At 38.7% G+C, this 12,423-nt stretch overlaps 1 protein-coding gene across 1 annotated transcript in view; it reads right to left on the bottom strand.

Moving 5' to 3' along the window:
• LOC126174771 (intermembrane lipid transfer protein VPS13D) overlaps positions 1–12,423 on the bottom strand; it is a 531,199-nt gene that overhangs the window by 196,318 nt on the left and 322,458 nt on the right. Inside the window, 3 exon segments of the mRNA XM_049921112.1 lie at positions 1,474–1,599; positions 1,687–1,872; positions 9,921–10,114. Of these exon segments, the coding sequence (XP_049777069.1) occupies positions 1,474–1,599; positions 1,687–1,872; positions 9,921–10,114 (506 nt within the window).

Here is a 12,423-nt window from a genome sequence, read left to right as displayed (position 1 = left end):
GTTCCAGCAGCCAAAAATAAAACACTGGTATGAGACAGCCAACAGATTGACCACTTCAACTTACTTCCAATTCTGCACTCACATATTTTACATTCTACTGTTTTTTGCATAAATGCTACAACTTAAAGAAGAAACTGTGTTGTAGACTTCAGTAAAGCAAATGCAAAAAGACAATTTAACAATCTGATATTTCAGTTTTCCTTTTCTGAAATGTAATGGATATTTCTTCTCTTCCAAAACAACTACAGGTGACACACTCATGGATCTTGAGTAGAACATCTACCTGCTTATTTGTATACAGAGGGGTTTATTTAAACACCCCCACCCCCAATAAAAAATAAAATAAATAAATAAAAAAAATCTTTATTCATTAGTACTGGTCAATAAAACTGCACTTCAGACTTACGCAAAATTGATTGAGCATCTGGTTTAAACCTTCCACCCGGCACCACACAATAAGACAATGTTACATATTCCAAATGGGACTTATGATGGCCTTCGAACCCAGGCAATAGGCATCACAGGTGTGAATATGAGCCATTACCTGACAGCTGCTGCTGGATGCACCCAGTGCATTCAATAGTGGTTGACACTCTTCTCCACATCCTGGATGAGGTGCCCTACCCCTTCTCAATACCAGACCTTGTAGAAATATTGGCCCCAGTACTAACAAGTGAGGTGGCTCACATTTTCAGCTATTTACCCTGGTTAAGCACATCACATCAGAAGAGGCAGCGTGCTCAGGGATCTCAGGTTATGTTACTCATACGAGAGGTGGCACAGCCATTAGCCTAAAGCCTCATCATTGTCACAGCCCAGAGTAACACCGTACACATAAGCACTTAAGTAAACAGTTAATCTATACACTATATATGAACTAGTTTGTGGACCACTACCACCTGCCAGGAACACAATATGCTACCTTTACTGAGCAAAAGTAAAGAATGATGATCATCAGGTACAGGAAGCTTGAATGGCAGTTTTGAACATTGTGCCTGTGACATTGTAGAGTCCTACGAAAGGCCAGGCTTGACACTGCTTGACATGTCTTCCTGCACATGTATAAATTCAGTCCACATCTAGTAAGCCATTGACTGTGCCCCTTTGCTCATTTAACTGCAACACTTAGCCATTCCTGACATTTTACTCCTGAAGACACTGCCAGTGATAGTTGTTGAAAACTTGAAAATGCTAACATAATTGACACTGCTTGAAAACTGAGAGTATCTTATTCAGCCATTTCACCACCATTGACTCTCTGGTGGTATTAGGAAAATTATTCCTCACTATCTTATTATTCAGTAGATTGCTTAATTGGGGTATTCAATGTACTTTAACAACAGATGTCTTGAGAGATCCTAAATTCATTATCAGTTTTATTTCTGTTGTCACTTTGCATATTAAATGAACAATTAATTCTCAATGCTAGCTCCATCTTTAACATGAAGACAAAATATTTTACATATATATTACTTCTCTATATCCGTGACATGAGTATGGAACCACAGAGTCGAGCCTGTCTTGTTGTGTACAGCATATGGTACAAAAGGAGAGCGGCGTCTGTAACCAGCTGGGCTATTCTTGGAATAAAAGTCAACTCTGGAACAAAAACACACTCTCAGTAGTAATAAAGTACGGAGTATGGAAATTGGATTCCAGAAAAATCAACTTTAAGGTCAAGTTCACCTGTCTTGTGATGTACTCCCATAATCTAGCATCCAATTTTCTTTAACAGTCTTGAACAAGTCTACAATAGTACTGGTAATATTTACATTCAAGATATCTACTGAAGTTATGTTCACATTTAATCTGTTCTCTAACGGACTTGGTGAGGAGGGTGATGATGGAGTGTGATTCCATGTTAACTGACACCTGAAAATAATGTCATTGACAAAATAAATGCTAGTAAGCAATACGCACAGGTACAGAAAGAGAGCCAAAGATAAACAGAAATCATTAGACAAGAAAAAGTCAAATTATTGGTAATATAACAATGAAAATAATCTTTTTTTTTTTTAAATGTAATGTAATTGGATACATAAAAAATCTACTCACCGAGTAGCAGCCGGAGAACACACATACACACAAAAGGTTTTACTATGCACAAGCTTTTGGAGCCAGTGGCTCCATCTTCCGGCAGAAAGGTTGAACGGAAAGAAAGTGGGGTCAATGAAAAAGAAACGGAGAGGTTCACGAAAAGGGATAGAGTTTGGAAAAGTCACCCAGAACCCCGGGTTGGGGGAGACTTACTGGATGGGATGGGAAGGAAAGATTGATTGTTGAGGACTGCACTCGACTAGATTTGTAAACCCAAGAGCTTAAAGGTGGAAGACAGGGTAATATCAAGACAGAGATTGCTGCTAAAACATTGCACAGAAGTTAGTAAGAATGAAAAGCTAATTGCATTGTACATAACAGAGGTGGGAGGGGGTCAGTGAAAAATGACAATGAAAGATGTAGAAAACTAAAGTGGAGTGAAGAAAAGGGTAGTTATATTGAAGAAATGCTGAGATGGAAGAAATTAATGCAACTTAAGGCCAGGTAGGTGACAAGAACCAAGGACATGTTGTAGTGCTAGTTCCCACCTGTGAAGTTCCGAGAAACTGGTGCCTGGGGTAAGAATCCAAATGGCGCGTCTGGTCAAACAGGCACTGAGGATACCATTGTCACATTGTAAGAGCATGCTCTGCAACAGGATATGCGTGTTGTCAGTATACACCCTCTGCCTTTGCCAATTCATCCTAATAGATAATCTGGTGGCAGTCATGCCAATGTAAAAGGCCAAACAATGTTTACGTAACAGCTGATATATGACAGGTGTCATTCTACAAGTGGTGCTCTCTCTTTGACAGTATATGTTTTGCCAGTTACAAGGCTGCTATAGGTGGTGGTAGGTGGGTGCATAGGGCAAGTCTTGCAGCAGGGGCAGTCACATGGGTAGGACCCATAGGGTAGGGAGGTGCAGAAAAAGCATAGGGTCTGACAACGACATTGCGGAGATTGGGAGGGTGACAAAAAGCTATTCTAGGTGTGGTGGGCACAATCTCAGACACAATGGATCTTATTTCAGGACATGATTTTAGAAAGTCATGGCCTTGTTGACGGAGCTGATTAATTCATTCAAGACCAGGACAATACTGAGTGACAAGTGGAGTGCTCCAAAGTTGATTTTTGGAGGGCATGGGATTCAAAACAGGATCATATGAAATTTAATTGGAAGAAGGTATTTAGAGATTCCAGGAAATTAAACAGGTCAGCTTCACCAGAGATAGCATGGCAAAGAGGTCATCACTGTGTCTAAACCACATTGTCAACTGGAAATATCACTTTGTGACCCAATCCCAAAACCTTTCCAACAACAAACCTGGCTCTGAACCCAGCTTTGAACAGTTCTGACCACAATCCCAATTTGATCCACCACCACTACCTCAAAATCAACCCTTACAAGCCTTCCAAGAATTTCTCACATCCAGTATTGCTTCACAATCTTTCTTCAGCTCCCAGCAACATGGCTCTAATCTGTCCTCTGCACGACTCCAGGCTTTGCGTTCCCAAATGCTGATGACTCCATCATTATCTTCTCAACAGACAAAGGACCTACCACTGTGGTACTTGATTGACAGAAGTATGTTAGTGAAGGTCTATGCCAGTTGTCTGACACCTCTACTTACAGCATCTGCCATCAAGATCCCATCTCTGTGATTCCAACTCAACTGTTAAAATTTATCTTCTCCCAACTTAATTTCACATCGTCTTATTCTGAATCTATTCTGAATCCCATGCCACTTTCCTTGATAATGATATTCTCACCAAAGGCCAGATATACATATCTGTCCACATTAAACCTACTAACAAACAACAGTATTTACATTTTGACAGCTGCCATCCTTTCCATGTCAAACTTTACTCACCCCATACCGCCTTGGCATTCGAGGCAAACGTATTTATTCAGATGATGACTCTTTACAGCAATAAACCACCATTCTCACATCAGCCTCCATTAGACATAATTACTCCACAAGCCAAGCTCAAACGCAGATTTCCCTAGCTATCACAGCCAATCCTGGTACTGCTGATCCTCTCAAAAAACAACTTTGGAGCACACCACTGGTGACTCAGTATTATTCTGGTCTGGAATGTATTAAGCAGCTACTTTGACAGGGCAATGACTTCCTAAAAATCATGCCCTGAAATGAGATTCATTCTGTCTGAAATCTTGCCCACCACACCTAGAATAGCTTTTCATCGCCCTCCCGATCTCCACAATGTCCTTGTCAGACCCTAAGCTTTTTCTGCACCCACCTCCCTACCCTATGGCTCCTACCCCTGGTGACTGTCCCCACTCCAAGATTTCCACTACGCACCCTCCTATCATCATCTATAGCAGCCCTGTAACTGGCAAAACATATACTATCAAAGGGAGAGCCATCTGTTAAATGACACGTCATGTACCAGCTATTACGTAAACACTATTCAGTCTTTTACATCGGCATGACTACTACCAAGTTGTCAGGATGAATGGGCATAGTCAGATGGAGTATACTGGCAATACAAAATATCCTGTTGCAGAGCATGCTCTACAACATGACAGCCATGACCTCAGTGGCTATCTCAGCACATGTGCCCATCTGGATTCTTCACCCAGACACCAGTTTCTCAGAACTCCACGGGTGGGAACTAATACTACAACATGTCCTCGGTTCTTGCCACCCACCTGGCCTTAATTTACCTAACTTCTTCTGTTTCAGCATTTCTTCATAGTACCTACTCCTTTCTTCACTCCATTTTGCTACATCTTTAATTTTCTGATCTGTCTATTTTTCCCCATCCCCTCCCACCTCTGTTACATAGAATGTATATTACCCTGTTTCCCACCTTTAAGCTCTCACGTTTCCAAATCTCATCCGGTGCAGTCCCCGACAAACTGTTTGACAAACTGTTTTTCCTTCTCATCACGTCCAGTAAGGGCCTCCTGACCCAGAGTTCTGGGTGACTTTTCCTAAACCTGTCCAGTTCCTTTCCCTTCACCCATCTTCCATCCCCTTCAATCCTTCTGCTGGAAGAAGGAGCCATAGGCTTTGAAAGCTCGTGTATGTAAAACCTTTTTTTAATTATTGTTAATAATAAATAATGGTGGTAATAATAATAATAATAATAATAATAATAATCCAGGGTTCCTTGTAAGTTAATTTTTCATTCTTTCTTCCAGATAATACATCATTACCTGCATGGTAATACACAGTACACATTTGTACTCAAGCTTTCACAGTCACTGCAACAGAAATGTAACAGGCATGCCTTTCTGACAGATTAAAAAACACAACCAGAGGTGAAAGATGTAATAAATGACAGAAAAATCCTTAGACTGCCTGGGGGTTGAACCTACAACCTATGGAACTGTAGTCTGGCACTCAACTATGAAGTCACACACCTTATGTTATAGATACTCATAAATAAAGAGGACTAGTGTGGAGCTTTTTTTTAATTAAGTGCAATACAGAAAGTTACATGCAATACAAAAAAAGTAGGAAAATGAGAGTAGCAAACACAGATAATCTTATTACATTAGAGGTGATTATTAGAGAAATATCAAACCTCTTAATATATTTAGCACAGCTCAGGAAGAAATGTCCTTATAACCAAGAATGTGGCAATTTTTAGCTATTGTCAAATTTGAGAACAAGGATTTATCTATAAAGCTATCAAAAAGCAATCACAGAGTTTTGATTACAATTGAAGCCAATTAGCTATCGAATTAGAAAATGTCTGTACTGAGTGTCATGATACATTTTACATGAAAGGTAACAAGTTGTTCCATACTGAACAGTGAAGTAGGCCCTTTCAGTATTACCAGAACATATTAGAATGGTAGTAAATGCATATCCTTACAGAGTACTTTAGGCACAGAAGAAAGTTTTACAAGAACTGGCAGAAAAGATGTTGGAAGAAGACATAATTCATGAAAGCCAATGTGCCAGTGTTATTACTGTCAAAGAAAAGGAGAGCTAATGGATGAGTAAAATAAAGATGACAGGGCTACCATAACGTGAATGAAATAGCAGTCAAAGAGGCTTTTCCCATACCTATTATTTATCACTGAAATACTGGATCAGCTGGTAAGAGCAATGTACTTTCCCACTTTATTTTCTGCTAGTTGAAATCACCAAATACTGATGGAACCAAAAAACAAAAGGAAAACAGCAATTAGTACAAATTTCCAGCACTATGAGCACAAGAGTGTGTCCACAGGATTGAGAAATGCACAAGCATTTTCCAAAGATAACTGAATGTTCCTGTGCCAGGGTTATAGGCAACAAAGTGTCTAGTATATATGAATATTATTATTTTTGTTAGAAACTCACTAAATGAGAAAATGAAGTTGCAAGAAGTTTTCGATAGGACAAGGAAGCACCAGCTGAACCTCAAGCCAAGTAAGTGTGAATTTCTAAGGTCTGAAGTGCTATTTTTGGGGCACAAGTTAATGAACAAAAGGATAGAAGTGAATGAAAGAGACGTGGAAAAAATCAAAAACTTACGAGTCCCTAGGACAACAAAGAAAAAAGAAGGGTATCTCAGACTCTCAAGATTTTACAGCAAGTTCATTCCAAAAATTAGCCAGATTTTGAATCCCCTGTACATGTTATTAAATTACAAGAGGGGAAGCAGCAGCAAGCAGTGTTCTAAGAGTTAAGAGAAAAATTGGTGAACCCCCTGATACTGAGCTACCCTGATTTTGGAAAACTGTTTGTAGTAACCATCAATACCAGAGGATAAGTGTTACAATTGTTTCTGTCACACGGAAAGTTTGGTGCAGATTTGCTAATAGCATGTGCCTTGATGTCACTCATTAAAAATAGATAAGAGTTTACTGTGACTGAGTAAGAATGCTTAGCAACCTTGTGGGCTATGAAGCAGTTCAGACAATATGTGTACTGAAGAACTTTCACTACAAGCCGTTGACCTGTATTTTCAGTGTTAAAGACCCACTGTCACAATTGTTAAAGTTGTGGTTGAAGATCAAGGAATACCTGTATGACGATGTGTACATGATGAGAAAATTTACGTACGTACAGATGCAATAATTAAAATACAGCCCAGTGAAAGAGAGCCACACAAAGAGTAGACACACGAACACTGGAAGAGAGCAATGAAATTAGTGTGGATGAACAGCCACGGAACGTGAAAGATATGCATGATAATCAATTAGAAGGGCACCAAGGGATCACAGGATGTTAGACCGCATAAATAGTATAAAACAGAGAGACAAATGAAGAAATATATCCTACAGTACATTCGAACCTGTAACACTTGCCAGAAAAGTAATTTCATACACAGCAAAATGAAAGTACTGTTAGTGATTACAGACAGGGGAGAAATGGACTTTGAGAAATGCAGTATCAATATAGAGGGTCTATTCGATATATGTAATGAAAGCAGGAAACATGCACATACTAAAATTTCAAGATGACTTAAGTAAGGTCACATCAGTGATCCAATAGAATATCAAGGTGTTGAGACAGTGGTGAAAGAATTTGTGGAAGAGACTGTATTGCGGTATGGAATTAGATCAGTACTATTAATCAACTACATCTTGAATTTTTTGGACTGATAAGTAATACTGGGCCACCTAAAAGTAACAGAGCTCACACAATGGACCTAGAACAAGCGACATCAGTTCTTTTCACTTCTACGAGAAGTAGCAGAGATTTGATAGAAGTAGAACAAATGTGAGTCGCATTTGTCTCTATTGCATAACTAGGCAAAAAGCCAGACAATTTTAAGATAACTCTCATAATAGGGAAAAATGTTTCAAGCAGTAAATATTATTCACACTTGAGCAATAATTGATTAAAGCCAAGAAACTTTATTCTATTACAACAGGTTTCTTGTGTCTGGCAAATCCATCCACTCCACTAGACTGTCCTTAAACAATCAAGGAGTTTTCTCTCTCTCATTCCATTGAAATTGCGAAAGGAGTTCCTGCAACCCATTCATTGTTGTTCAAGTATTGTGTGAAACTTATGGGGACCCAACAGATGCTTTGCTTTTGACATTATAGTTACAGAGGATGTATAAGACAGGGAGCAAATGTTATTCACAAATTGAACCACATATAGTCTACCTACATTTACTGATCTAAAAAAACAACACTGCAGTCATAGAAATATAACATATTAGATAAAAAAACAAATTCTCATTTTATCTATTTAGGTTATGATATCAGTTAACAGTATGATGATAATACACATATAAAACTACACAAATCCCAAACAATGTACATAACAATTAAATGCAATCTGGAAGGAAACCAAAAATGGAAAATCAATTCAAATTTATAAAATTATGATTGGTGGGTAGTTCCTTAGAGAAGTACAACATGGGTAATGCCCAAAACAGACAAAAGTCACACAAAAGCAGCAGAGAAGAACTTCCTTAGCTCTATCAAAGGGTATGCATTAAATGATAAAGTGGTTAGAGAGGAATTTTAGATTTTTTAGCATAAACTGCACAACAAAAGTGGACATGAGGAAAAGGCAGAGGTTTACCTAAATGAGAAGAGAAATGTAGTCAGAACTGCTGGAGAAAGCAGTCATGCAGGCGTGAGGTGCTTGCTTGTGTGAATGGTGTATTTTCTTTTTTGAAGAAGGCTTTGGCTGAAAGCTAAATGTGTTAACAGTCTTTTCGTAATGCCTGTCTGCAGCTCACTGCATCATCTATATGGTGAGTAGCAGTCTATCCTTTTCCTAATATGTTTGATACTCCAATCTCAAGTTTCCAGTACTTAAATTCTGACAGTTGCCATCCCTTCCATGTCAGACAACCTCTCCCATACAGCCTTGACATCCGAGGCAAATTTATTTGTTCAGCTGCATACATTTTACATCAGTTCACCATCATTCTCACCTGAGCCTTCACTGGGCATAATTGCCCTACCAATCTAGTTGAAAATTAGATTTCCCAGGCCACCACATCCAATCCTGGTACTGCTGATCCCTCCAAAAACAGGGTTCAGGAGTACAATTCTCATCACTCAGTATTATCCTGGTCTTAAAGATATTTGTCAGCTACTTCATCTAGGTTATGTCATGTATCAGCTGTTATGTAAACACTGTTCACCCTTCTACATAGGTATGACTACCACCAAGTTATCCAACAGGATGAATGAGCATAGACAGAGGGTGTAAACTGGCAACACACAATATCCTGTTGCAGTGTGTGCCCTGCAACAAAACAGTCATGAATTCAGTGCCTGTTTCACCACATGTGCTATCTGGATTCTTACTCCCAGACACAAGTTTCTCAACACTTCAAAGGTTGGAACATGTTCTTTGTTTTTGCCACCCACCTGGCCTTAATTTACACTAGTCATTTTCTTTAATTTCCTCAATCTCAGCATTTCTTCTCAGTAACTATTCCTTTCTTCATTCCCTTTTAGTTTTATAAATCTTTTTATTTTTTTTTTACCTGTCTATCTCAGATCCCCCTCCCCTCCCTCCCATAAAGTCTATCACATACAATGCACTTACCTTTCCGCTCTTCGTAAACAACCCATCTTTCCTTCTCATCCTGTCCAGTAAGTCTGCCCTGACCCAAGGTTCTGGGTGACTTTTCCGAATTTTCCCCCTTTCCTAAAACTCGCCAATCCTTTTTCTTCCTCTCTCTTCCTCCCCCTTCAATCCTTCTGCCAGAAGAGGGAGCCATTGGCTCCGACAGCTTGCACATTTCTTTAAACTTTATATGCATTTTCTCCTGTCACCACTTGGTAAGTAGATTTTTTGTACCAACCCTATTATATTATATTATATTTTTATATTACATTATATATATTAGATACATTTTTAGCACAAAAATATATAATTGTTTTTGTTGATATATAAACTTCATGTTTTTATTTAGCTGTAAAGGTACTTGTTACTTACCCCCATGGTTCAAGGAAAGGCTCCCATCCAGACAAGAGCCTGTTGTAATAATCACCACATAAACAGAAAGAGGAGTTTCCAGCACCACCAAGTTCCTGTTTCAGTTGCAACTGCAGAAATGTAAGTTCAAATAATGGGACATCAGCATCTCTGCAGTCATCTATTATCACCAAACGTAGGCATGTGGTCTCCACCTATCAAAAATATGGGCTGTTATGGGTGATATGTTCTTGCACACATATCATTCATATAATGATTTACACTGAAATTTCTTTCACATTAATAATTAAGGAGTAAAGGAGACCACTCACCAAACAGCAGGAGTGTTGACTCGTCCACAGGCACATACAAAAGAGAATGAAAACTTTGCTAGCTTGCATCTTTGGACAAGCTAGGCAGACACACACACACACACACACACACACACACACTCTCTCTCTCTCTCTCTCTCTCTCTCTCTCTCTGTGTGCACCTATATTGTGCTGACTGTACATGCAATTTCTTTTGTGTGTGTGTGTGTGTGTGTGTGTGTGTGTGTGTGTGTGTGTGTGTGTGTGTGTGTGTCATGACTCAACACTTCTATCTGGTGAGTCATCTCCTACATTCCTTAATTATTTACATTCTGCCAGAACTTTGCTTACTATTATAGAAACAATATTTCTGTGATAGTTAAAAAATTTACCACCACCATCTTTCAGTGCACATGTACAGCCATAAATGCATTGTTGTAATTACTAAAGCATACTGATTTTTACAAGCTATCTTAATACGGAATTTTATAATTTTCATTTGTTGCATGAGATGTATTGGAAGTAACTCATGTTTCACTCTTAGATTATGTGTCATCTATACTGTGGGAACAAAACAGGTGAAATTCTTTGAAGTACACATTTATGACCTATCTTTCTTCTAACAAGCATCTCATTGCTTTCTTTAGGGATTTCATTGCATAGGCCAGTACATCTTTCCCACTCCTTTCAGAGGTAAGTACAAACAGTGGAGAAGTCAGTTCAGTCACACAGTACAAATGGTGTGTGGAGGGAGCATACAGTGAAAGAAATTTTGGCAGCCAGTTAGAACTTCAGGAATTTGATATATACAAGAATAAATAGTATCAATCTAAATCACAGTTTCTTTTTTACTTCTCTTGCCAAAGACCAGCTTTGGTTATAGTCCCAAATCAGTCACCATCAATTTTTGTGGTAGTGTGTAGGGGATTGCAAGGAGTGGGGGTGGGGATAAAGAAAAAAAGTCATTTAGACAGTTACTATTTATTCTAAAACACTGGAAGATCTAACGGTGCTCATTTGTGTCCTGTAGACGACAAGAGAAATGAAACCTGTAGTTTATATTTCCCAAGTAGTACCAGAAAAGGGTATGTAATGAACATCTAATTGTTTTATCTATTTTGAAATTTGAATGAGCAATCAAATAACCGTGTTTAATATTGGTTTCTGGTATGAATTTGTCATTAGGTGTATTACATATTCTCCACACATACTGTTAACTACTTTGTCAGTTTTACTGTATATTCTTTATCCTTTAATTTGGAGTACAACACCATCTAGGGTACGCACGCGCGCACGCGCATACCACTCCACATCCGGTTGTGACAATAATTGGGAGTTTTAGGTGCTTGGTTGTAAAAATCTTCTGAACTAAAAAAACTGAAACCATGAAATGTTCAATAAACCAACACTATTACACGAAGATGATTTTAGGGTGGCCAATAGGTAGTATGCCTGGCATACAATGAGGAACTGCTACTGGATGATAAGTGATTGCTCACCACCCTCAGCTCAGAGGATAGATACAGGTCTGGTCTTATATCTCCCCACTGCCAGCTTAATGCTATAAGGAACAGGCTGGGTCCTCCAAGATTATGGTGGATTTTGTTTTTAAATATCGTCAAGAGTATGCTATTTATAAGTTAAGCCATTCATTGTAGCTTGCAGTTAACATTCCTAGAGACCACTAAGTGTTTCATCACTCCACTTTGTTCATCAGTTGATATTGACATGGAAATGAACAACATGATCTGGATTTGTGAGACCCAGCCTGTTCATTTACGTTAGCTTTTTGTGCTTATGTACTTTTCTAGTACCACTGACTGCATACAATAAAACTACACAAAAATGGCTTGGTAGCATCGAATAAACCAGGGAGTGATCGTGAAAAGAAATAAAATAACTGACCAGCAGCAGGACAGCAAAGACAATATCGACCATCCTGTCAGAAATGTGATCACTCTTCACGTGAACCATCACCTTAATATTTGTCAAGAAAAAGAAACTAAATGGCTGAAAAATGTTCCCAACCAAAATGTGCACTCCAGATCTCACAATCCAGTAACACATTTGCTTGGTGTCAGTGGTGTAGCCAGAAATGCTAACAGCACTGTTTAGGCCTGAAGACTATTCACTGACAATGATTTGCTGGATTTCATATTAGAGAAAGCAGATCACACAAAATCTCTTTACAAAAGTGAACAAAGTACTACAAG

Source organism: Schistocerca cancellata, chromosome 3 (assembly GCF_023864275.1).
Source record: "Schistocerca cancellata isolate TAMUIC-IGC-003103 chromosome 3, iqSchCanc2.1, whole genome shotgun sequence".
Lineage (NCBI taxonomy): Eukaryota > Metazoa > Arthropoda > Insecta > Orthoptera > Acrididae > Schistocerca > Schistocerca cancellata.
Note: the sequence above shows the minus strand (reverse complement) of the source record. Positions and strands in the feature narration are given on the sequence as shown.